This window comes from Silurus aristotelis (genome assembly GCF_946808225.1).
Source record: "Silurus aristotelis genome assembly, chromosome: 8".
Classification (NCBI taxonomy): domain Eukaryota; kingdom Metazoa; phylum Chordata; class Actinopteri; order Siluriformes; family Siluridae; genus Silurus; species Silurus aristotelis.
The window spans coordinates 679318-706817 of NC_139581.1; the positions used below are offsets into that span (position 1 = coordinate 679318).

The 27500-nt window shown below is 42.9% G+C and overlaps 2 protein-coding genes across 2 annotated transcripts in view; both read right to left on the minus strand.

Moving 5' to 3' along the window:
* LOC310729670 (phospholipid phosphatase-related protein type 3-like) overlaps nt 1-15441 on the minus strand; it is a 26754-nt gene extending 11313 nt beyond the window's left edge. Inside the window, exons 1-6 of the mRNA XM_083548129.1 lie at nt 15084-15441; nt 13236-13339; nt 4698-4883; nt 4283-4412; nt 3564-3759; nt 760-946 (exon numbers count right to left, since the gene is read on the minus strand). Of these exons, the coding sequence (XP_083404255.1) occupies nt 790-946; nt 3564-3759; nt 4283-4412; nt 4698-4883; nt 13236-13339; nt 15084-15183 (873 nt within the window). The 5' untranslated portion in view covers nt 15184-15441 and the 3' untranslated portion in view covers nt 760-789. The remainder of the gene's footprint in view (nt 1-759; nt 947-3563; nt 3760-4282; nt 4413-4697; nt 4884-13235; nt 13340-15083) is intronic.
* Nucleotides 15442-25154: 9713 nt separating this feature from the next.
* LOC310729676 (glutamate receptor ionotropic, NMDA 3B-like) overlaps nt 25155-27500 on the minus strand; it is a 9032-nt gene continuing 6686 nt past the window's right edge. The window contains exon 4 of the mRNA XM_083548141.1: nt 25155-27500. This exon is cut by the window's right edge and continues 131 nt beyond it. Coding sequence (XP_083404267.1) covers nt 27010-27500 — 491 coding nt within the window. The 3' untranslated portion in view covers nt 25155-27009.

Consider the following 27500-nt stretch of genomic DNA (forward strand, 5'->3'; position numbering starts at 1 on the left):
AAAAAAAGCTATAACAGGATTTAGTGCAACAAATGCTTCCATCCAGAAAATGTATTTTCAGGTATGGTCTTGTGTATCTGACCAGGACAATGCCAACTGCATACTGCATCTATTACACCAGCATGAGTTCGTAGTAGAAGAGTCTGAGTGCTGAACTGGTCTGCCTGCAGTCTAGAACTTTCACATTTTGAAAACATTTGGAGCATCATGAAACAAAAAACACAACAAAGGAAACCCAGAACCGTTGAGCAGCTAGAATCCTGTATCAGACACATATTGGAGAACATTTCTCTTCCAAAACTCCAGCAACTGCTCTCCTCAGTTCCCAGATGTATAGAGACAGAAGATGTGATGCTTCACAGTGGGGAACATGGTCCTGTACCAACTTTTATGAGACGTGTTGCAGCCTTAAAATTCATAATGACTTTATTTAAAAAAAAAATAATTTATCAGTTTAAACATTCGATCATTTTTGTTTTTGTTTCATTTAGAGTAAAATATGGATTTATGAGATTTGTTTTTTATTTACATTTAACACTAGATGACCCCCTCCCCCTAAAAGATATAATTTTAAAATATACATTCTCTCTCTCTCTCTCTCTCTCTCTCTCTCTCTCTCTCTCTCTCTCTCTCTCTCTCTCTCTCTCTCCCGCTCTCTCAGTGCAGTATGATTCTCACTCAGAGGTTAGAGATGGTTTCAGTAACTGTCTCCTTGGTGGTACGTAGGAGGACAAAAGTTGGCAAATGGCTAATGTTTGCTCAATGCTAATCAGGTCCAGCTAGCAGGTGCTAATGCATGAGTTGCCATGGTGATGAGGTTTTCGTTTCCATCTCCAGCTGCATACCAACCAAAAAAAATGTGAAAGTATGAAAGTGAGTCAAGCTTACAGAGATGTAGACTGCTGCGAAACCCGAAAGTGTGGCATGCTGGGACGGGAAAGATTTCCTGAGAGAGAGAGAGAGAGAGAGAGAGAGAGAGAGAGAAAGAGGGAGAAAGGAATAGAGAGGGAGAGAAAGAAATAGGAAGAAATAGAAAATAAGGAACATTTTATTTATTCTTTATCACCACATTATGTGTAAAGCTGCTTTGAGACAACGTTCATTATTAAAAGCTCAATACAAATAAACATGAATTGAATTAAATTGAATTGAATTGAAATACAGAGCTGTCAATCATTTTATTTTTGATGTTGGCAAATATAGAAATAAAATTAAATAAACAGAAATAATGTAATTAATTAAATTAAATTAAATATTGTGTCATTAAAATGTGTTTTACATTTAATATTTAATTTTTTAAAGATCTGATCTACTTAACTGTTCTATATGTTTGTTGTGTATGTTTTCAATTGCAATAATAATAATAATAATAATAATAATAATAAAAATGCACTCTAAGTGTGAGGCAGAAAAAATAATAACTGACAGTCTGCCACTTAATATGTTCCTAAAGGGGAACTCAGATTGTAGTTATGTTCCACATGTAAAAAAGAGTGGATTCAGTACTTGTACACGTGTGTGTCAGGAATCCACCTGCCACGCCCCCTTCGGCGGCTGTCATTGCCTCCGCATTCCATGAAGCCCCTGGCTTCATTGGGCACACCTGGGACTCATTCATCCGCTCATCACCAGCACCCATATAAAGTTCCTGAGTTCCCCGGAAGGTGACATCGCACCAATGAACCCCGCCGAGGTCATCGCTCGGCCTCTGAGCTCCATCGAGGGCGTCGCCTGGCGTCAGGGCTCGGCTAAAAGCATGGCTTGTCCTCGAGACTCCGTCAGGGGCATCGTTCCATCTCCGGTCTCCATCCAGGAGGTTTTCCAGCCCGTGAGCCTCGTTGAGAGCTCCACCCTGCCTCCGGCTGTCGCCAAGGTCGCCGTGCCGGTCCGGGTTTCCATGGTGGAAGGGGCTTTGTTCCAGACCTCCGTAGAGGACATCACTCCGTTCCTGTTCCCCATAGTGGACGCCGCTCAGTTACAGAATGCCGCCGAGAACGTCGCTCAGCCTCCGGTCTCCGCTGAGGGCGTCGCTCCATTCCAGGATTCCGTGGGTGACATCGCTCTGCTCCAGCCCTCCCTGGTGGGCATCACTCCGCTTCAGCCCTGCATGGTGGGCGTTACTCCGCCCCTGAACACCACCGAGGGCATCTCTCGGCCTCTGTTCTCCGCCATGGACATCACTCAGCCTCTGGACTCTGCTGCGGGCGCTGCTGGGTTCCTGTCCTTTACCGGAAGCGTCTCCGCCTCCGGCCTCCGCTGTGGGCGTACTGGGCTCCGTTCCAGACCCTTCTGGGTGGCGTCGCTCGGCCTCTAGTCTCCGCAGGGGGCGTTGCTCCATTCCCGGTCTCCCTGGGTGACACCTCTCGGCTCTAGTTCTACATGGTGGGCGTCACGCAGCCTCCGGTGTCCGCCGAGGACATTGCCCTTTTTCCGGTCCTCGCCGAGGGTTTCACTCCATTCCAGGCCTCTTTGGGGTAAACCTCTCGACTCCAGTCCTCCGCAGTGGACATCGCTCTGCTCCAGACCACCATGGTGGGAATCGCTCCGCTTCCTGTCTCCGCTGAGCGCGTCATCCTGCCTCTGGTCCTCGCCATAGGCTTCGGGTCCTTCCCGTCTTTCCCCGGTTCCGTGGCAGTTCCAGCCGGGTCCACTTTGGCCCTGGACCGTTAGAGGGGCCCTCCTCTAAGTGCCCTGGCCCTCCAGGCTTTCTGTGGGTTGGGGGTGTCCAGTGCCACCCCTTTGGGGGGGGGTCAGGATTCCACCTGCCATGCCCCCTTCGGCGGCTGTCATTGCCTCCGCGTTCAATGAAGCTCCCAGCTCCCATATAAACCCCTCACTTCCACATTTTCGCTGTCCGTTATATGGTACTTGAGACTCTCTCTCTCTTCGTGTGGACCGCGCCTCTTTCCAGGCGCACCTTGGATATTACTTTCACACCTCGGATTCCGACTCGGACATTGTGGACCGCGCCTCTTTCCAGGCGCACCACGGATATTACTTTCCTGCTCCGGAACTCCGCTTTGGACATCGTGGGCCACGCCTCTTTCCAGGTGTGTCACGGATATCTCCTCAGAGCTTTACTTTAGAGCATACTCTTCACATCCTCACCTTTTCTCAATAAAACCCGTTTCATTGACTACGGCTTCCCCCTCTGTTTCTCTCGCATGAAAGTGTGCACTGATACAATTTTTTCGGTACAAATACGTGTACCCTTACCCCCTTACTGTGTATGTGTATATGTGTGTCTATGTATGTGTGTATTTAAATATTTGCGTGTGTATGTATGTGTGTGTATGTATGTGCGTAATGTACATATGTGTGTAGATGTGTGTGTGTGTGTGTGTGTGTGTGTAAGTATGTATGTCTGTGTATATGTATGTATGCATGTATGTATGTATGTATGTATGTATGTATGTATGTATGTTTGTATGTGTTGTGTGTGTGTGTGTATTTTTGTGTGTGTGTGTGTGTGTGTATATATATGCATGTATGTATGTTTGTGTATGTATTTGTGTATGTATGTGTGAGTATACAGTGTGTGTGTGTGTGTGTGTGTGTGTTACCTAGCGGACTGGATAGCATAATGGTCACGTCCTGAACAGATGTCCTGGGTGATGTAGGGCTCTTTGAGGCAGGAGACTCCAGGCAGGGTGTAATTTGGTTTACAGACAGTGAGGAAGAACGGAGTATGATAACCAGTACAGAGCTGAATAACATCCGTCACAAGGGCTGTAGAACATAACCCAAACACATGTACACCTACAGAGAGAGAGAGAGAGAGAGAGAGAGAGAGAGAGAGAAATGGAGAACTAATCACAGATATTCTGTGAATGGAGGCTTCTAAAATCCTCCTGTTTCTTCATGTAATCCCAGACTGCCAAAACTATCACTTCCAGGACTCCTTGTTCTTCCCTACACTGAGAGTAGTTCTTAATGACATTAGCTGCATTTCTGAGGTTGTTGTCCTGCTGCAGAATAAATTTGATGAAGTATCTGCCTGGATTTCTCAGCATTGAGGGTCACTATTAATCTTAACCCCATCTCCATCTGCAGAAATGCAGCTCCAAACCTGCCAGTAACCTCCACCATGCTTCACTGTTGCCTGCAGATATTCATTATTGTTCCACTCTCAAGACCTTCAGCATCCTGCCTCCTGCCACAGCAAATATTTAAAGTTTTGTACAGATGTACAGACAGGCAGAGAGACAGACAGACAGAGAGACAGACAGACAGGCATACTGAGACAGACAGACAGAGAGACAAACAGACAGACAGACATTACCTACAAACCGAACAGTTCTGCGCAGGAAGGAGTTGAAGCTGCAGCCACTGGCATTGATGCTGCCTTCCGAACCAGGACTGAACTTCACTCTGGATCTCGTGCAGTACATCAAAGCCTCAGCCAGCATAATCTAAATCAACCACACACACACACACACACACACACACACACACACACACACACACACACACACACACACACACACACACTAAAGTTTACCTCTGATACACTATCATAGATTCCCCTCCTGTTCCCATAGCAACAAAATCCAGTGTCTCTATGTTATTATATCAGTGTTTGCATTTTAGAGTGGGGGTGTTTTAAGTCAATTTTACACCGTGTGTGTGTGTGTGTGTGTGTGTGTGTGTGTGTGTGTGTGTGTGTGTGTGTGTGTGTGTGTGTGTGTGTGTGTTACCGAGGCAGCAGGCCCAGCAAAGGCAAGACTCAGGAGCATGAGCAGGGGGATGAGCTCGTCTCCCGTCTCCACGTATGGTTTACTCAGAGCCTGGTCATAACAACGGAATCCGGATTTAACTGGCTGGAGGACGTCAGTTAACTCTAGAAAGTACAGCGAGATCATCGAGGAGGCCACGATGGGCAACTGAGAGAGAGAGAGGGAGACAGAGAGAGATAGATAGAGAGAGAGAGAGAGAAAAAAAGAGAGAGAGAGAGAGAGAGAGAGAGAGAGAGAGAGAGAGAGAGAGAGAGAGAGAGAGAGAGAGAGAGAGAGAATGTATATTTTAAAATTATATCTTTATATAAATGCGGTCACTTGAATTAAATTCAGAAAATAATTACTAACTCTAAAGCAGACTCTTAAATCGGAATGTTAGGTCATTATTTACTCAGAGAAAATTTCTGGAATTCAAAGTCGTGTTGCGCAGCTGATTTAAACACAAACACACACTGTAAAACAGCACCTGATCCAACACACACTGTAAAACAGCACCTGATCCAACACACACTGTAGAACAGCACCTGATCCAACACACACCGTAAAACAGCACCTGATCCAACACACACCGTAAAACAGCACCTGATCCAACACACACCGTAAAATAGCACCTGATCCAACACACACTGTAGAACAGCACCTGATTTAATATAAGATTGTAAATGAAGTGTGGATTTATGGCTCAGGTGTGAATAATGATGTGTGTAAATCCAACAGTGCATACACACTTCTATTCCATGATGTAACATCCATATGTTAATGCAGTTGACTAATTCAGACAACAGCCAATAGGGATGAAGAGACACCACGTACCCAAGTGAAGTGCTGCTCTATAAATGCCTGTGTTGGTTCACGTAATTAAGATGAACGATGATGTCATCATTCAGCCTCCAGTGTTACAGTCCTGCTGCTTCTGTTTGTACAACACAACATGCTGAACGCTGCCATATGGCACTGTTAATGCTGCTCTACTTCCTCTAGTGCTCCATACACACACACACACACACACACACACACACACATTCAAAAGTGTCCCATAACGTTGTAAAAAGCTGCATAAGATCTAACATGTCCGAGTTTCACCTGCTTGCTTTAATAAGTATTTGGTCTGTTACTATATAAACACTATATACTTTCACTTTATTATTTTTCATTGCTACAGGGATGACACCAGCTGTTTTTGTCCTCCAAGCCAAACTGTACCCTTCCTTCTTGATTCTCGTGCAATTTTCTCACAAATTGTGATGAATTTTGACACGGCAGAGGTTCTTCTGGATGGAATTGGACATTTGACAAAATTCAATAGTTTCTCACTTTCTATTGTTAACTCTATAGTCTCCTCATCTCAGTGTAAGAGTCTGGGTGTTGTCCTTTATAGTACATTGTCTTTTGAAAAGCATGTGAATTGTTCATTTGAATTACTCGGTCTGTGTACTTCCATCGTCGGAACATCAGCCGTCTTTGTCTGTTCCTCACAATTCCTCCATTCCACCGCTGTTCTTGTAGATGCTCTTTATACCTCGTGCACTGACTATTGTAACTCTCTTGTTTGGGTTTCCTCACAAACTTCATATAATTCAATTGGTCTAGAACTCAGCTGCCTGTATAATTACTAGAAGCTCCTCCATCGAGCAGATCTCCCCTGTTCTTTATCATCTACACTGGCTTCCTGTCAAATTTAGAGTACAAGATTCTGCTTCTCACTTTCAAAGCTCTTCATAAACTTGCATCCTCATACATCTCTGACTTGCTTCATACCTACACCACACTCTCAGATCTTCCTCATCTGTTTCCCCTCACTGTACCTTCTGTCTGTTTAGTCACTTGGTGTTTGGGGCATTTAGCTGGGCTGCTCCTCATCTCTGGAATTCTCTTCCACAATCAATATAAGATTGTGACTATCTGACCATTTTATATCCTCCCTCAAAACTCATCTGTTCAGATAAACTTTTTCTGATTCATTTTAACAGTTAAATAGCTGTTTGTTGTTGTTGATTTTATGATTCATTCTACTGTACAGTGTCCTTAAATGCTTTAAACGGTGCCTTTAAATAACATTTTTAATTATTTATTAACTTTCTTTTGGCTTCTCCCATTAGGGGGCGCCACAGCGGATCATCCGCATGTTTGATTTGGCACGTTTTTACGCTGGATGCCCTTCCTAACACAACCCTCCCCATTTATCCGGGGTTGGGACCGGCAATAAGGCTTGTGCAACCCTAATGGCTTTGTTGTTGTTCTTTGATTTTATGATTCATTCTACTGTACAGTGTCCTTGAGTGCTTTAAAAGGTGCATTTAAATAAAATGTATTATTATTTATTAAAAAGGCAAAATAGTGTGAAGTCAATGCAAATTAACTAATTAATTAGCAACCATAGAATCCATAATCACACCTCTAATTATAACTTCACCCCTTACCATAACTATATAATCCATGGCAACACCTCTAATTATAACTCCACCAATCCACCCCTCACCATAACCACACCTCATAAGAACTCCACGCCTGACAATAACATACTCATGGCCACACCTTTTATTATAACCCCACACCTTTATCATAACCACTCTATAGTCACACACATTATAGCTGACCATAACACTATTTAACATAAACAAGTGCAAAATCCAAAACTACTCCTTTTAAAAAAAAACCCATTTCTCAAATTAACACCTTAAAGCCACACCCATTTATTTACATCACTGTATCTCACACCTACTGGGCACTTCCAGGGCAGTGGAGACTCCCGGCGCATGTGGCAGCGCATCCAGGCCTTCACAAACTACAAGACAACAAAACCTGCTTGTGACCATGACGCCTCCCTCTCCAATGCACTAAACGACTTCTACGATCGGTTAGAGGTGCAGAACAACATGGCGGCGAGCAGGACCACCTCTCCTCTCAGTGACCAGGTGCTCTGTCTATCCACAGCTGAAGAGAGGAAAACTATATGCAAAGTAAACCCACGGAAGTCTGCTGGACCAGACAACGTTCCTGGCAGAGTGCTCAGAGGATGTGCAGAAGAGCTAGCGGATGTCTTTATCGACATCTTCAACATCTCCCTGAACAGCACTGTTGTTCCTACATGTCTCAAGACGTCGACCATCGCCCATCATGATGAAGTGCTTTGAGAAGGTCATGAGGCACATCAAGACCCATCTTCCACTCTCATTGGACCCCATGCAGTTCGCATATCATCCAAACCACTGCACAGACGATGCCATCTCCACGACCCTTCATCTGGCCCTCACCCACCTGGACAACAAGGACTCATATGTATGAATGCTGTTTATAGACGTCAGCTCAGCATTCAACACAATCATTCCTCAGCACCTGATTGAGAAGCTGAGCCTACTGGGCCTGAACACCTCCCTCTGCAACTGGATCCTGGCCTTCCTGACTGGGAGACCTCAGTCAGTCCCGATCGGGAACAGCATCTCCAGCACCATCACACTGAGCATTGGGGAACCTCAGGGCTGTGTGCTTAGTCCACTGCTGTTCAAATCAAATCAATCAAATCAAATTAAATCAAATTTTATTTGTCACATACACATACATACAGAGTACAACATGCAGTGAAATGCTTTTTACGATGGTCCGGCATGAGGGAATAGGGTGGGAAGAAAAATAAACCAAGAAAAAGAAGGCAGATAAATAAAGAGTATAAACTATATAAAATATACAAAGATATATATATATATATATATATATATATATATATATATATATATATATATATATATATATATATATATATATATATATACAAGGTATGCTTATGAAAACAGTAAACAGTAAAAATTTATGGTGGTTGATCTGATTGTCCTTAAGTGACCGTGTGGGGTATGGTGTGGTATAAAGTGACCATGTGTGGTATGGTGTGGTATAAAGTGACTGTGTGCGGTATGGTGTGGTATAAAGTGCACTGTGAAAAACAGTGTGAAAAAGTGTGATGATGGAGAGAGTGAACAGTTTTTTTAGATCCTGGGTGTTTCCTGGTCCAAACTCCGAATGGCCTGCGGGAAGAAGCTCTTCCTTATTCTCTCTGTGTTCGCTTTCAGGGAGCAAAAGCGTTTCCCTGAACATAACAAAGAAAAGAGTCCATTGTTGGGATGGCTGAGGTCCTTCACAATCTTCCTGGCTCTGGTCCTGCACTGCGTGCTGTAGATGTCCTGCAGGTTAGGGAGCTCAGTGTGGATAATACAATCAGCTGAACGCACCACCCTCTGGAGGGCTCCCCTGTCCTGCATGGTGCCAGGAAGTCACAAACCAGGAAGTGATGCTACCCGTCAGGACGCTTTTAATGGTGCACGTGCAAAATGTCTTTAGCACCTGAGAGGGTAGTTTAAAGTCCCTTAAGCATCTTAGATGGTACAGATGCTGCCGGGCTTCTTTACCAGGGTGTTGGTGTGACAGGACCAAAACAGGTCCTGTGTGATGTGAACATCTAAGTACCGGAAACTGTCCACTCTCTCCACTGGGGTCCCGTTGATGTTTGGTGGTTGGTATGACCGCTCCTGCTTCATGCTGAAGTCCACTATCAACTATTAGACTTGCTGACATTCAGGAGAAGGTTGTTCTCCTGGCATCATCTCTCCAGGTTTTAAACCTCCTGTAGTTAGGTCGTCTCATCATCTCATCATCAGAACACAACCCTGGGGAGCTCCAGTGCTGAGGGTGGATAAGGTGTGTTTTCCCACCTGTATGGCTTGTGTTCTGTCTGTCAGGAAGTTAGAGATCCATTGACACAGCGGCAGGCTGTGTAAATTAACACAGGTCCCAGGACCTCTAACTTAGAGGTGACCGTGGAGGGAATTATAGTGTTAAATGCTGAACTGTAGTACACAAACAGCATCTTTGTATAATTCCCTTTTTTTGTAGTCTAGGTGGCTCATCGTAGTGTGGAGGAGATGGTGTAAATAGCGTCCTCAGTAGAATGGTTCGGGCGGTATGCGAACTGTAATGGGTCCAGTGTGTCTGGTAGTGATGCAGGGATAAAGTCTCTGAGCAGTCTCTCAAAGCACTTCATCACTACAAGGTCAAGGCTACAGGGTGGTAGTCATTAAGGCAGGTGGGCTGGGCTTTTTCGGGACTGGTACAATGGTGGACTGTTTGAAGCATGAAAGGACAACAGACTGATCCAGTCAGACATTGAATATCTCAGTGAACACCGGTGCTAGCTGGTCAGCGCAGGCTTTCAGAACTCGACCTGTGATGCCATCTGGTCCTGCTGCCTTCCTTCACTCTCTTAAATGCCCTCCTCACGTCATGCTCTGAGATGGTGAACGTGCTCTCTCGGTGTGCATGCTGTTTGTGCCGCTAGCGTCGCTAGCGTGTTTAGCTGCAGCCTTGAAGAGACCGTAAAAGATGTTTAGCTTGTCTGCCAGAGAAGCCTCTGCATTCCCCATTCTAGAAGATGGTGTTCTGTAGTCCGTGATTGTTTTTAGTCCCTGCCACAGGCTCCTAGAGCCACAATGTTGGAACTGTGACTCTAGTTTTCTCCCGTAGCACCACTTTGCATACTTCAGCCTTGTACTTGACCATGTCCCCGGTGGTGATCCCCGTGTTGTAGGCAGCGGAGCGGGATCTCAGAGCGTCGCGTATGGTTTTATCCACCCGTGGCTTCTGGTTGGAAAACGTTCTGATGGTGGTTTTCTGCACCGTATCATCCGCTAGTTTCCCAATGAATCCCACAACCGCTTCCATAAACATGTTGACGTCATCAGAGCTGTGCCTGAACATGTCCCAGTCTGTGTCATCTAAAGCGTCCTGCACAATTTTTCAGTCCAGCGCACGACCTCCCTCTGAACCGGACCTTCCTGTTTCAACCTTTGTTTGTAAACAGGCATGAGGAAGATGGCGGCATTGTCCAATTTCCCGAACGGTGGACGTGATTGTGCCTTGTAGCCGTTCTTAAATGGTGTGTAAGAGTGGTCCAGTGTCCTTTCGCCCCTGGTGGGGCAGGTGATGTGCTGATGAAAGTTCGGTAGTGTGCGCTTGAGGTTGGCACTATTGAAGTCTCCCACCACAGCGCCGCGTCCCGATGCTGTGTTTGGTGAAGTGTTATTGTCTCATGTAAGTCCCATACTGCAGTGTCCATGTCCACTGTCCACCTGACTATAACTGAGCTGAATTCCCGAGGTAGATAAAAGGGCCGACATTTGATGGTCAGTAGTTCCAGATTTAGTGTGCAGGAGCGTGAAAGTGGAACGATGCTCGCGCTGTTGCACCAGTGGTTGTTTACCATCAGACACACTCCACCTCCTCTTGACTTCCCAGTGTTCTGTCCATGCGGTAAACCAAAAAAAATTTGGCCGGCTGGATGGCGTGGTCCAGTACCGCTGGGTTCAGTCATGTCTCAGTGAAGCAGAGAAGGTTGCAGTTCCGAGCTGTGTAGCAATGCACAGCTCGAATCACATCAAGTTTGCCGATGACACGACCATGGTGGGTCTCATCAGCAAGAACGATGAGTCAGCATACAGTAAGGAGGTGCAACAGTTAACAGCCTGGTGTGGAGCGAATAACCTGTCTCTGAACGTTGACAAAACCAAATAGATGGTTGTTGACTTTAAGGGGAATACAGAGCGACCATTCTCCACTGATCTTTGATGTATCCTCCGTGGAGATCGTCAAGAACACCAAATACCTTGGTGTTCATCTGGTGGAGAACTTCACCTGGTCACTCAATACTAGTTCCATCACCAAGAAAGCCCAGCAACATCTCTACTTTCTGAGAAGGCTAAGTAAAGCCCATCTCCCTTCCCCCATCCTGTTCACGTTCTACAAGGGGACCATTGAAAGCATCCTGAGCAGCTGCATCACAGCCTGCTTTGGGAACTGCAACGTCTCGGATCACAAGACCCTACAGAGGATAGTGAGGACAGCTGAGAATATTATCAGAGTCTCTCCCCCCTCTATCATGGACATTTACACCAACAGCATTGTGGATGACCACACACACCCACACACACACCCACACACACACACACACCCGTCACACACACTCTTCACCCTCCTGCCATCAGGGAAGTATTCCGAAGCATTTGGGCCTCACATCCAGACTGTGCAACAGTTTCTTCTCTCAAGCCATCAGGCTCCTCAACACAAAACTGAACTGAAACTCACACACACACACACACACACACACACACACACACACACACACACACACACACACACACACACACACACACACAACTGTGTGACTGATCTGTACAACCCGGACTTAACACACACTCGTACTCACCTCACACATCCATGTCTTCAGCACCACCCATATTATATCACTTCGTTATTACAAACTGTTTACATGCTTGTTTTTGCACATTTTTTTTGACTGCTGCTGTTGCTGTTTTACACAAACCTTTTTGTTTAAATTTTGATAATTACAGATTCACTCCTGTACTCAGTTTTCTCCTACACACTGCACTGTGTAATATACAGTAGGTTTACTGGCGGCGCTATTTTGTGTATCTGTCCTACACTGTCTTGTGTTGTGTTGCATTGTCTTATTTTGTGTTGCACTGTCTTGTGTTGTGTTGCACCGTCTTGTTTTGTGTTGCACCGTCTTGTGTTGTGTTGCACCGTCTTGTGTTGTGTTGCACTGTCTTGTGTTGTGTTGCACCGTCTTGTTTTGTGTTGCACTGTCTTGTGTTGTGTTGTGTTGCACTGTCTTGTGTTGTGTTGCACTGTCTTGCTTTGTGTTGCACTGTCTTGTGTTGTGTTGCACTGTCTTGTTTTGTGTTGCACTGTCTTGTGTTGTGTTGCACTGTCTTGTGTTGTGTTGCACCGTCTTGTTTTGTGTTGCACCGTCTTGTGTTGTGTTGCACCGTCTTGTGTTGTGTTGCACCGTCTTGTTTTGTGTTGCACCGTCTTGTGTTGTGTTGCACTGTCTTGTGTTGTGTTGCACCGTCTTGTGTTGTGTTGCACCGTCTTGTGTTGTGTTGCACCGTCTTGTGTTGTGTTGCACTGTCTTGTGTTGTGTTGCACCGTCCTGTGTTGTGTTGCACTGTCTTGTGTTGTGTTGCACCGTCTTGTGTTGTGTTGCACTGTCTTGTGTTGTGTTGCACCGTCCTGTGTTGTGTTGCACCGTCTTGTGTTGTGTTGCACCGTCTTGTGTTGTGTTGCACTGTCTTGTGTTGTGTTGCACCGTCCTGTGTTGTGTTGCACTGTCTTGTGTTGTGTTGCACCGTCTTGTGTTGTGTTGCACTGTCTGCACTGGTTGTACATGATGCACTTTATGTGGCGAGGACACTTACTAGTCCTTAACTCTGTGTTTTGTCTGTTCTGTAGCTGTATGTTGTTTATGCAGCACCAGGGTTCTGGAGGAACATTTTTTCAATTTCAGTCTGTACTGCGTCAGTAGATATGGTTGAAATGAAAATAAAAGCTTCTTGACTTGACTTGACTACTGCTATTTAAAAACTCCACCCCTCATCATACAAAATACAATATTACTACTACTACTAATAATAATAATAATAATAATCATCTCACCTCCACGAAGTAGAAGCATGGCAGTAAAGTCATACTGTCTTTCTGTGTTTTTTTGGGTTTGTTGTCTTTCGGAGACATCGTCCTGCTGCTGGAGCGGGAACTCGCTACACACACAAACACACACAACCACACACACACACACACACACACACACACACACACACACACACACACACACACACACACATACACATCAGAGAAAAATACACACATCACACCCAGATGTAGTTAATTTCCTTCAATTTACAGCAATTTACCAGTGAATACAATTTGTATCCATTTAGAGTTACATGAAACAAGTTCGTACCACTTACGTTACAGCAGCTACTGTATAGCACACACTCGTTCTATCACCAGTCTCGTGAAATGACCTTCTAACCAACACAATCTAGAACTCAGTTCAACAACATGGCTGTACAAACGAACTGTATATGTTCCTCAGTTCCTGTAGATGTTGCAATAACGTGTGTGTGTGTGTGTGTGTGTGTGTGTGTGTGTGTGTTAAACAGTCATTAGTTCAGTAAAGAAAAGCAGAAAACGAGCAGCTGTTCATCAGTGAGACAATTCAAACACACACACACACACACACACACACACACACACACACACACACACACACACAACAAATCAGAACCTGTAGATAGTAATACATTTATAGCTAATATAATATAGTATAAATATCCTGAGAATTTTATTTAAATTTTATTAGATTTTATTACAAATAATATAATTAATTTAACAGCAACAATAAAATTATTTAGTGACACAAGCTATTTCAAACTTTTTATAGAACAACATTCATAACAATAAACATTATATAACATACAATAAATATTATTATTATTATTATTATTATTATTATTATTATTATTATTATTATTATTATTATTATTATTACTGCAATAACACATTTTTACAAATTTATAAATTTACATTTTTAAAGAAATTCTAAAATGATACTAAAATTATTTAGACTGTGCTCTGGTTTAAAAAAGTACTAATAAATTAACAGAACACAATAATTAGGAAAAATGTTTGCTAAGGCTAGCTAACTCTGACTACACAGCTATTAAATTAGCTAGCTCTTTGTAACTAAACTAAACATAACTAATTAAACAGCAAATCTTGAAGGCTGGCTAGCGTTACATGCCAGTAATAAATGGCAAGCTAGCCTGGGAGTTAGTGATTATCACTGCATAGAATAAATACACATCAACCCCAAATAATTTGCATATTTTAATGTCTTAAGCGACTTTGTGACATCATAAATTGAATATACCTAAACCCCACCCCCATTCTATTGTAAAAGACAACATGTCTGCTGACTTAGGATCACCAGAACATACGCACACACACACACACACACACACACACACACACACACACACACACACACACACACACACACACACACACACACACACACTCACACATACACCTGCATTGCTGCAAGGGAACCAGACAGTAAGGTTTTTTAGCTACACCTCACGTGTACATGCCTCAAATTTACTCTCTCTCTCTCTCTCTCTCTCTCTCTCTCTCTCTCTCTCTCTCTCTCTCTCTCTCTCTCTCTCTCTCTCTCACACACACACACACACACACACACACACACACACACACACACAGAGACACACACACACACACAGAGACACACACACACACACTGAATAGTTCCTGATGGCCAAAATAAGTGCAGTGTTCCCAGGACTTTTGTTTTCACAACGTCTTTTGTCCCTGTGAGGTTGGTGTGTGAAAGGAATGCTGTTTCCATAAAGAAACACACACACACACACACACACACACACACACACACACACACACACACACACACAAACATAAAGCTCTCACCTCTCTCTCTCGGGTGGTGCTGATGGAGGGACTCTTTCCCGGTCCGTCTCCGTTTTTTCACTCGTTTATTGCGCTCCAGTTTGGATCCGTTGGTCTTCATCCATTCACCAGACTGAGAGTGTGTTTCTTTTCAGGGTGAGTGCACGCACACACACACACACACACACACACACACACGCACGCTCACACAGTCACAGATATACACACTATGCTGCTGTCTTAATCCTCATCTATCCTCTGAGATCTCATGGATGGGAGGATATTCGGATGGAGAGATGGCAGAAGGATGGATGAGTTTCTTTCCTTTCTCGGATTGTGTGAGGAGAAGACGAGTGATTGTGAGGACGAGAGCAGCGTGGACACAAAGAGGGTGAGAGAGGGAGGGGAAGGAGTAAATGAGGCAGGAGGAGGAGGGGTCTAACACACACACACACACACACACACACACACACACACACACACACACACACACACACACACACACCCACATACCCTCCCACTGGACCCCTGTGTGTCTCTGCTCCTTTCCATTCATCATTAAGACTGAAGAAAACAAAAGACAGCAGGAAACAGGGTGTGTGTGTGTGCGTGTGTGTGTGTGTGTGTGTGTGTGTGTGTGCCCTTTTAAGTCCTTCTGAAATTGTCCAAATAAACCACAGAATAATCTGTAGTAATACTTTTTTAGCAATATAAAATGAACAGAATGAAACGTATACATATTCATGAATATGCAAATCACATCCTTGCCTCTGCCCCACTCATTACGCATTGGAATGTACAATTAGGTATTTAGCTAGCTAGCACTACACTAAGTTAGAATGTAAATCTAAATATATTCATACCACATCGCCGCTCTCTGATTGGCCAGAAGGTGCTTATTTTATCTCTATGAACACCATGGCGCTGTTTCAATCCTGCTTTTTGATTGGTCGAGTTTATATTAATGAGTTCATTATGGTTTCTGTAGTAACAGATCTTTCCTGTGTCAATGATTCTCATACATCATTCAATGATCCCCAAGATGATCCACTCTCTCCACTCTAATAGCTTTACGGCATTTAGGATGCGAACTAGCCTGTGTGTTGTAATAAAAACTTTGTTTAAAATGATGGCACGCGGTGTGAGAGTGGTCATGGGTGTGGGAGTGGCTGTGGAAGTGGGTGTGGGAGTGGAGTGTGGGTGTGGGAGTGGCTGTGGAAGTGGGTGTGGGAGTGGAGTGTGGGTGTGGGAGTGGCTGTGGAAGTGGGTGTGGGAGTGGAGTGTGGGTGTAGGAGTGGGTGTGGAAGAGGGCATGGGAGTGGAGTGTGGGTGTAGGAGTGGGTGTGGAAGAGGGCATGGGAGTGGAGTGTGGGTGTGGGAGAGGGCGTGGGAGTGGAGTGTGGGTGTAGGAGTGGGTGTGGGAGAGGGCATGGGAGTGGAGTGTGGGTGTGGGAGAGGGTGTGGGAGTGGAGTGTGGGTGTGGGAGAGGGCATGGGAGTGGAGTGTGGGTGTAGGAGTGGGTGTGGCAGAGGGCTCAACTCTATCAAAATCACTAAATTACATTTTAATCAATTTTTTCCATTATTATGTATTAAATTGTTCCCAATAGTCTCTTAATTTCATAGCGTTTTCCTCAGGTGCACTGCTGCAAGTAGTGACTAATTCCTTTCTATCCAATCAGATTTCAGCATCACATCACTTGTTGTCAGGGGGCAACAAAATCTGCCTTGAGTTTCAGAATCAGCATCTGTAGTTTTAAACACATGAGAATGAAACTGTTGCTATAACCAAACAGATTCTCTAGCAGGCATACAATAACGTCAGCATTTTCATGTCTTTGATTAGATGGTCAGAGATGCACTAGTCAGAGCTCACAAACCACATCTGTATCAAACTGCACAATCTCAAATATATTCATGTGGATTTAATCAATGTTTTTTCTATTTCACAACGACTGACAGAGGAGAAGAAACTGATTTGGTCGCAGATACACTTACAGGCACTTTTACAAGATTAGAGAAAATTTGTGGCTACAGTAAAAGTGTGTGGGAAGACTCACAGCAGCAGACTGTGTGCTTACAGCAACATGGAATGTTGTAAGAACTCTGTCCTTGTTTCCACCCACTGCTCAATGCTGGTGGAGTTTATGGTTGTGAGATGTGGACCTTTTTATTTCCTCCAGGAATTCACCAACGTTATCGTACTCGGAATGTACTTTCCACTGACAGTTTATTGTCACTAGAGATTGCAATCATGCAAATCAGGACTCTTCTTCTTCTTCTTCTTCTTCTTCTTCTTCTTTCGGCTGCTGCCATTAGGGGTCGCCACAGCGGACTGTGCTCCCTAAATTTCATCAGAATGTGGACTTTGCATCAGAGAGGAAAACATGCTGAATGTTGTTTACAGAAACGTCCCGGAAGCATTCCTGGCAAAGCCCCGCCCCCACCTCGGCTACTCAGACCACATCTCTGTCATGTCTGCTCTTGAAAACTGCTTTAAATGCACTGACTGGGACATGTTTGTGGAGGCTGCAACCAACATCGACTTCACCAACTTAGAGAAGTCCACATCATCAGTGACCACCTACATTGGCAAGTGCATTAATGACATCACCATCTTCAAGACCATCACCACACGCTCCAACCAAAAAGCCATGGATGAGCAAAAAGGTGTGTGCGCTGCTAAAGTCTACAGATTACATCTTCAGCGCAGGGGACAAGACGGCCTTGAGAACAGCTAGGGTCAAAAGGAAAATCCATGGCCACTTCCAATACAGCAGAGACACCCGGCGCATGTGGCATCCAGACGATCATGAACTACAAGACAACTTCACCTACCTGTGACTATGATGCCTCTCAGAACTGCTGAATGACTTCTAAGACTGTTTTGATGTGCAGAACAACATGTTGGCAAGTTAGATCACCCCTCCACCCATTTACCATGTGCTCTGTCTATCCACAGTTGAAGTGAGGAAAACTCTATGCAGAGTCAACCCCCGGAAGTTTGCTGGACCAGACAACATTCCTGGCAGAGTGCTCAACGACTTTTCAAGACAACAACCACCGTCCCTATGCCAAAGAAGTCTACAGTCTCCTGCCTCAATGACTATCATCCCCTTGCACTCACACCAATCATTATAAGGTGCTTTGAGAGACTTGTCGTGAGGCACATCAAGACCCAGTGACCACCCTCACTCAACCCCATGCAGTTTGTGTATTGTCCAACAACCCTTCACCTGACCCTCACCCACCTGGACAATAAGGACACATACGTATAAATACTGTTCGCAGACTTAAGATCAGCATTCGAAATGGGTCTTGTCAGCAATAACAACAAGTCAGCATACAGAGAGGAAGTGCACCAAGTAACAGCCTGGTGTAGAGGCAACAACCTCTCTCTGAACGTTGACAAAACTAAAGAAATGGTTGTTGACTTAAGGAGAGCGCAGAGTGGCCATTCTCAACTTAACATCTATCGATCCTCTGTGGTGATTGTCAAAAGCACCAAATTCTTTAGGGTTCATCTGGCGGAGAACCTCACCTGGTTACTCAACACCAGCTCCATCAGCACGAAAGACCAGTAGCATCTGTACTTCCTGAGAAGGCAGAGGAAAGCTCATCTCCCTTCCCCATCCTGACTTGTTCTTCAGAGGGATCATTTAGAGCATCCTGAGCAGCTGCATCACTTTCTGGTTTGGGACCTGCACCGTATCGGATCGCAAGACCCTACAGAGGATAGTGAGGACAGCTGAGAAGATTATCCGAGTCTCTTTTCCCTCTATCACGGACATTTACACCACACCTTGCATACTTGAGCGGCACGTCTGAACAGAGTGTGAAGGCCTGTCACAACAGATAGAATCGGAGGGTGAGGACCACCCACTTAAGCCAGGCACTCCTTTTCTATGGTGCTGTACCAGCTTTCCTGCAACAACAACTTACAGCTGATGTTTAGCACCATTACAGTTGGTGCTCCTCCCCCTCGACTGGGGTGCAGATTAAAAACTTAGCTTTTTAGCAAAGCCTACACATAACATACGTCACTTTTCATGACCTTGTGCTCCAGAACATCTGATCAAATGCACATTATCAACTTGTGCTGTTAATATCATGAACAGCAGCTACGCTAATATCTCTCCACTGCTTCTCTTTCCCTACCCATCCTGAGGCATCCTGAGTTTGCTCCAACTCCAGTCACGTCCAACCTCATGAAGATTATGGACCTTTAAAGAAGTAGATGCCAAACTCGCAAACATCCTGAACCATCTAGAGACGTACCAGTGGCAATTGGATCCCACTTCAAGTGTGGAGTTTTGACATTGGACCTCCTGGATTGTTTAAAAGTTCTGGCATGGAGAAGCTGGTATTGGTTCTGTGATGATCGCAGATGAGCTATTTTATGAGCTGCTCAATAGCTCCTAGTTTTATAGCCATAAGACTGTATAAGACTGTAGAAAGAACATTACTTATAATCTTACATTCCAGTACTCATGTTAGTTCTCACTCTCCAGTGTTCTGTATTGTTGAAAGATTTATGACCACACTCTTGATGTCACCCAAATGAGGATGGGTTCCCCTTTTGAGTCTGGTTTCTCTCAAGGTTTCTTCCTCATAACATTTAAGGGAGTTTTTCCTGGTCACAATCTCCATGGTGATCATCAGGGATAAATACCATGATTTCCGGACTATAAAGCGCACCCATATATAAGCCGCACTGAATTTTTCAAAGATGAGCCACAGGTGTCTACACTGAAACTAATGAACTTTACACAGGCTTTATTGAAAGACAGTGTCTGTTACACGGCTTGTATCTAAACAGTAGCAGACCAAGAAAGTCATTGTTCACTGTCTTCCTCCTTCCTTTCACAACTATTTCTCTCGGGAGTTCATCTTTTGGCATCGTCGTGCGTTTAAAAATCACCATCGGTGAATCTTTTCTCCCGATGCCGTGCAGCTCAGAACACAGGTGAAGTGTGTTTTCATGCCCGGTTGTTTTCAGCGTGACGAATGATTCACATTTCCTGTAGACAGTCCGAGTGAGCGGCAGGTCAAACCTCAGAGGAACATCATCCATATTTATGATGTGGTGCGGCCCGATTCAGTGGGAGCGCATCTGATTTAATATAAAGAGTTTCATTGGTTCACCTGAACCCGTTCCGCAATTTCATTGGTCTAATGTTATGGGGTTCAGTTTTTTGGCTTGAAGTTTGGAAACCGGGAAAAACCCAGGAAAAATCCATAAATTAGCCGCTTCATTGTTTAAGCCGCGGAGTTTAAAACGTGGGAAAAAAATAGCCGCTTATAGTCCGGAAAAAACGGTACACACCATTCACCTTAACTGTTAAATTATGTAAAGTGTATGTTGTGAAAAGCGCTATAGAAATTAACTTGACTTGACTTGACTGCCTGGGACAACATGGTCCCCAGCTCCCTGTCTGAGCCGTCCGTCTGCAAGACAAAGGGGAAGGAGAAGTCAGGAAAAAAAGCGGTCCACCACAGAGTGCAGCTTTTACCCGAGAAAAAGCCTGCTGGCACGACTCTGTCCACTGGACCAGATCTGGTGCTCCCTTTTTAGTGAGATCAGTCAGTAGGCTGGTAACATTAGGTGTTGCAAATGCCACTGCCAGTCATTACTATAGATGATTCTGTTATCCAAGTAGTCAGTGGAATGCCCATTATGTGGTCAAAGAAGTTGGTTAAAACGTTCCTGGGCCCTGAACAAGCTGAACGGAAGTGTGATAAACTCATGTAAACTGAACGGAGTGGAGAAAGCTGTTTTTTCACAAGACATTGGAGTCTGTCTGCCAATATCCCTTGGCTAAATCCACTGATGAATTAAAGTTTGCCGTACCTAGCTGATTAAGCAGTTTATTGATGTGAGGCTTTGGACACGCGTAGAATTTTGACACCAAGTTGACTTTTTAATATTCCACACAGAAGCTAACCAACCCGCCACTTGCGGACCAAGAGCACTGGGATCCTCCAATCACTGTGAGACTCCTCAATTACCCCCATGCCAAGCATAGCCTTGAGTTCATCCCAAACCATGTTTTGTTTGTGTTCAGGAAGTTGGTATGGGCAACTGTGCAATATGGTGTTCTATGAGGTTTGTTCATCCAGGTAGGTCCGACCATTTCCTGGCTTAAACAGCTCCAGGAATGCCGTGGCATCGGGATGGTGGTGGGGGCGGATCAGCTCCTGGAACCACTGTTCCTGCTTAGCATGCACCTGAAGGAGGGCCTGGTGTTGGGTCTGCTGGAGCTTGACAAATGCCTTTGCCAGCTCACCCAGCTGTGAAGACTCACACACTCACACACACACTCTCCACCCCTCTACCATCAAAAAAGAGTTTCCGAAGCATTCAAGCCTTCACATACAGAGTGTTTGACAGTTTTAATGTGATGTCTTGTTTTAACCCTATAAGCCATCAGGCTCCTCAACACACAGAACTGAACTGGAACTGAAACACACACACACACACACACACACACACACACACACACACACACACACACACACACACACACACACACACACACACACACACTCACTTAACTGTGTTTCTGAACTGCTAAAAATCTGAACTCAAACACACACTTAATACTCATTTCGATTCACACACATCCATGTCTTCAGCACCACCCATATTATATTATTATTCAATTATAACTATATACTGTAACTGTTTACATGCTGATTTGCACATCAACTTGATTGCTGATGTTGCTGTTTTGCACATGTTGTGTTTAAATTGTGTTTATTTACAAATACATTGTTGTATACAGTTCTGTTTTGCATATTGTACTGTATAACACATTATAGAGCAGGCTTACTAGAAGCACTATTATGAGTTTTGTGTATTTGTCTCACACTGCCTTGTGTTGTCTGTTCACTCAGTTTTTTGTCCGCACTGTTTGCATTCAATGCACTTTATTGTGAGGACACGTAACTCTTAAATATGTGTTCTATATGTATCTGTATGTAGCTCTATGTTGTGTTATATAGCTTTATGTTGTGTTATGTAGCTCTATGTTGTGTTATGTAGCATTATGTTGTGTTATGTAACTCTATGTTGTGTTATGTAGCTTTATGTTGTGTTATGTAACCCTATGTTGTTTTGTGTAGCTTTATGTTGTGTTATGTAACTCTATGTTGTGTTATGTAGCTTTATGTTGTGTTATGTAACTCTATGTTGTGTTATGTAGCATTATGTTGTGTTATGTAACTCTATGTTGTGTTATGTAGCTTTATGTTGTGTTATGTAACTCTATGTTGTGTTATGTAGCTTTATGTTGTGTTATGTAGCTATGTGTTCTGTATGTAACTTTATTTTGTGTTAAGTAGCTTTATGTTGTGTTATGTATCTGTGTGTTGTGTTATGTAGCTCCATGTTTTGTATGTAGCTCTATGTTATGTTAAGTAGCTCTATGTTGTATGTAGCTCTATATTGTGTGATGTAGCTCTATGTTGTGTGATGTAGCTTTATGTTGTGTTAAGTAGCTCTATGTTGTATGTAGCTCTATGTTGTGTGATGTAGCTTTATGTTGTGTTTTGTAGCTCTGTGTTCTGTATGTAGCTCTATGTTGTGTGTTTTATCTTTGTGCAGTGTGATGTGGATATATGTTGTGTGATGTAGCTCTATGTTGTGTTATGTTTCTCTATGTTGTATTGTATCTCTATGTTGTGTGATGTAGCTTTATGCAGTGTGATGTAGCTCTATGTTGTGTTATGTTTCTCTATGTTGTGTGATGTAGCTCTATGTTGTATGTAGCTCTATGTTGTGTGATGTAGCTTTATGCAGTGTATTGTAGCTCTATGTTGTGTGATGTAGCTCTATGTTGTGTTATGTATCTTTATGTTATGTGATGTAGCTCTATGTTGTGTGATGTAGCTTTGATGTGGTGTGATGTAGCTCTATGTGGTGTGATGTAGCTCTGTATTCTGTATGTAGTTCTATGTTGTATTATGGAGCTCTGTGTTGTGTTATGTAGCTCTATGTTGTATGTAGCTTGATGTTGTGTGATGTAGCTTGATGTTTTGTGATGTAGCTCTGTGTTCTGTATGTAGCTCTATGTTGTGTTATCAAGCTCTATGTTGTGTTATGTAGCTTTATGTTGTGTTATGTAGCTCTGTGTTCTGTATGTAGCTCTATGTTGTATTATGTAGCTCTATGTTGTGTGATGTAGCTCTATTTTGTATGATGTAGCTCTATGTATTGTTATGTAGCTCTATGTTGTATGTAGCTCTGTTGTCTGATGTAGCTCTATTTTGTAATATGTAGCTCTGTTGTGTTATGTAGCTCTATGTGGTGTTATGTAGCTCTATGTTGTATGTAGCTCTGTGTTGTGTTATGTAGCTCTGTGTTGTGTTATGTAGCTCTGTGTTGTGTTATGTAGCTCTGTGTTGTGTTATTTAGCTTTATGTGGTGTGATGTAGCTCTATGTTGTATGTAGCTCTATGTTGTGTGATGTAGCTCTATGTTTTGTGATGTAGCGTCAGGGTTCTGGAGGAACGTTGTCTCATTTCACTGTGTACTGCATCAGCTTTATATGGTTGAAATGACAATAAAGCTTTTTGACTGACTTAACTTGAGACATGGCGTCATAATGATGGGATATATTTAGATTTCTGAAATTCTAGAATTACCGCTCACTGTGAACCCCTCCTTTGCTCTCTCTCTCTCTCTCTCTCTCTCTCTCTCTCTCTCTCTCTCTCTCTCTCTCTCTCTCTCTCTCTCAGGGCCATCAGACACACAGTTAATGATGTCAATGACGTAATGACTTGAACGATCACGCCATCATTCCTCTCTTGTTCTCCTGGATTCTTAGCTGTTAATTGGACCTGATTCTTCACTGCAACATTGTACAATATTAAATCATATTATATTATAATGTATTATATTATATTATATTATATTATATTATATTATATTATATTATATTATTACAATAAACTGAAAGCAGCTCTGTATTGAGTTTTTCAGCATCTGGTTAAACATCTTTGACCTTCACATGTCCTTCATCCCTTCAGCCTAAACAAAATGTTTTTTCTAAAATGTGCATTAGAACTGAATCTAATCACATACAGCCATAAACACTGGACTGTTCCACATCAGGAGGAATTTATTGGTTAAAGCCAGAGTAAATGCTGTCAGATCTCTCCCAGTGCGTCCAGTGATTTGGGGGTAAAATTTTATTTATCGAACAAAATAGAACAGATTTTTTTCTGTTCACTCGGTTGACCTCACCCTCCAGTCCTCCCGCTTTACAGGCTGGTGATGATTGATTTTTTCGGTCTGATCTCCTGCTGCTGTTTCAAAAGAACTGCTTTAACTCAGCATTAAAATTAAAATTAAAAACAATTATATATATTTTTTTCCTAAAATGGGAAAAATATTTTATATATTTTATATATATATATATATATGTGTGTGCATATAATAAAAAACTAAAGAAAATAGCTAAATATTTTGCTTCTAAATGAATTTTATTTAGGATTTTTTTTCTGTAGGTTCCTGTATAAAATAATATTATTTATGGAGATAAAAGTGTGATTTATATATTTAATAATTTACTGAATGATAGGTTCGATTTATACTTGTTCAGATTCAAAAAGTATATTGTTTCTTTAAAATGTATAAATAAATAATCAGAGCAGATTTGTAGCTGTCCTTATTTTATGTAAAATTGTGATCATTTCTCACATTTTTTTTCACTTTATACTGTTACACTGTATTTTGGTCTGTTGGGACTCACACACGCATCCCTGTGGCAGAAGAGCGTCATTACACCAGTCTGCTCTCTGGTCTATAATTATACTGAATCTCATCGCATTTTAATCTTCATAAATAAACATATTGATCATTAATTAACCCAATAACTTATATCAGCAACATCACCTTTATTTATTATGCATATATTTATCATTAATTTATAACATTTAATTATTAAAAACACTTAAATATAACCAGTGTTTGAGTTTTCCGTCCTTCTGATCACTGCACACATTAAACTAAATCTTCTTTTCTACAATACTTCATGTGCTTTCATCTCCCACAAATCTCACTTCGTGTTACAGCTAATCAGAACACACTTCCTGATGCCCTTCCCTCACCACACAATGTTCTCAGTGTGACAAATATTCTTTATAATCAGAGAGAGAATTGGACTCAGTTCTGATCTGATCTGCTGATAAATGTATTTACTGCATTTCTACATTTTTTAAAGATATTCTCACTTTCTTTTTTTTTTTGGAGTAAAATGAAATTATTCTGTGCACTTCACATCCATGTAGAAATGATATTTATTTCCTTTTTAAATGTTCTCATAATTTTTCTAACATGTATATAATATGAGTAATTAAAACACTGCTCATTACCACTCAGACTGTTCTACACACTCAATCATCATCATCATCATCATCATCATTAAAGCTGCACTTACAGACACTGATCACTAAGGAGTAGTTTCACAAATAATGTGTATGTTGTGATCAAGGAAAACAGAAGATCAAATCAGTCTAATCTGGTGTAGATTGGACATTTGGAAACTGAGGAGCAATAATGGCAGTTCGATGTCAACATTTTAAGCATTTTAGTGTAATCTTTGACCAGCAGATGGCGCTGAGAATAAGTTTGTTGCACACTTTGTTTGGTGCATTTGTGAGACTATTTAGGGAAAATAGTTCTGAGGTGATGGAAACCCTAAATGATCAAGGAATCAAGAAGCACGGAATCAAGTGATTTTGACCTGATTGTGGCTCTAGAATGCTGGCAGAACTTGGTCCATATCTGGACAGAATGCTCCTCAGATCCTCCACAATCATTCAACTTTTTATAAGATGGTTCTATAGATACACTAACCAGAAGACGAATGAGAGAAAACAATATAGTGCCTTCGGTGCTTGATCCCAAATCCCCCCCCCCTTTGATCACCATCATCATCATCATCATCATCATCTGAAGCACATGAATAAATTAACAAACTAACTCAAAAGCAATATGAAGATCTGCGTGTAAAACGTGAAGCAGTGGCGTGCGTGTGAATGCAGGAGAACAGTTCCTGGAGGTGGAGATGATGAGGTTCTGTGATTAGAGTAAGAGGAACAGAAGTATGTCAGGAGAGAAAGATCTGCTTTCTCATCCTCTTCATTTCCTCCACTTCTTTATCCACATGACCCTGATCTCACTGAGATGAGCTTCTCTACATACGTATCAGAGAAACAGAATATTTCATATTGTATTTGACTTTAACCATCATGTTCAGGTTTATTGTTAGGAGACATCAGTGATGATGATGCTGTTCTGGAGATACACACGGTGAAAAACTGTTTATATACAAAAGCTTTCAGTGATACTGTATATTTGCCTAAATGTGGCCTTACACGTGTCTTACAGGAAGTCTAAGAGAGAATGCAGACGTGTACACGCTGTGCTGGAGGGGGAAAGGATTCGTGATTCAGGTGAGTTTACTTTTCTTCCTTCAGCGTTCTGTTGCCTAATCGACATCATCACACCGGAGTATATTAACAATCAGAAAGCAGAAGAATTCTCACTGATGATGTCATAACAAGCCGACCAATCAGCACCATTGCTTCACTCTATAAAAAAACTTTTTACATTTACTTTGATCTCTTTTCCTCCTTTGTACTGTTTCTTTTTGTTTTTTTTCCTTTGATCCCTTTTTAATTCCTCAAGCAAATTCCGCTTTCCATCATTATTTTCTTTACTTTTTCATTCTTCATCTCTCTTTCTCTCTCTCACGCTTTCTCTCATTTGCAATCTTTTCTGCTTTGCTTTCATGTCTTCATGTTTGTAAAATAAAAATAAATAAATAAATAAATAAATAAAAATACTAAACTTAGTTTGATTGTAAGAAACAGCATTTGAAGGAGAAGAGGGAAGAAAGAGAGAGAGAGAGCGCACTCGTTCATCCCTCCGGTCTCACTCATCACCTCCTCCTGTTCATGTCTGTGGTAATGGAGAGACGTCTGCTGTCTCTCTCTGCCTGTCTCTGTCTCTCTCTCTCTTTCTGCAGGTTCTTCTGGAGCTCAGCTCTCCGTGCCAGCGCTGCCCGCAGGTTCCCCCGAAACTCTTCGATTTTGCCCTCTATCTCCTGTAGTTCGCCCTCCCATAGAGTGTCGCGTGATGCCCCGGGGCAGGCGGGGGGCAGGAGAACCAGGCTGAGACCTGATGCCGCATCTCCATTAGAACACAGCTGAGCAGGGGGGCTGCCCACTAACCCCCTGATACCCCGCTGTGACCGCAACAGCTTCTTCATTCCACCATCCGAACTCCTACTGCTCTGCTCCAACTCCACCAGGTCACATGCAGCCTCCTCTGAGAGCCCGATGCCCACCTGTGGCCTCACCATTTCCCCGTCTTGGCCCCTGATGCCTCGCTCTGACCCCAGGTTGAAGTGCACACGCTTGTGGTTAGTGT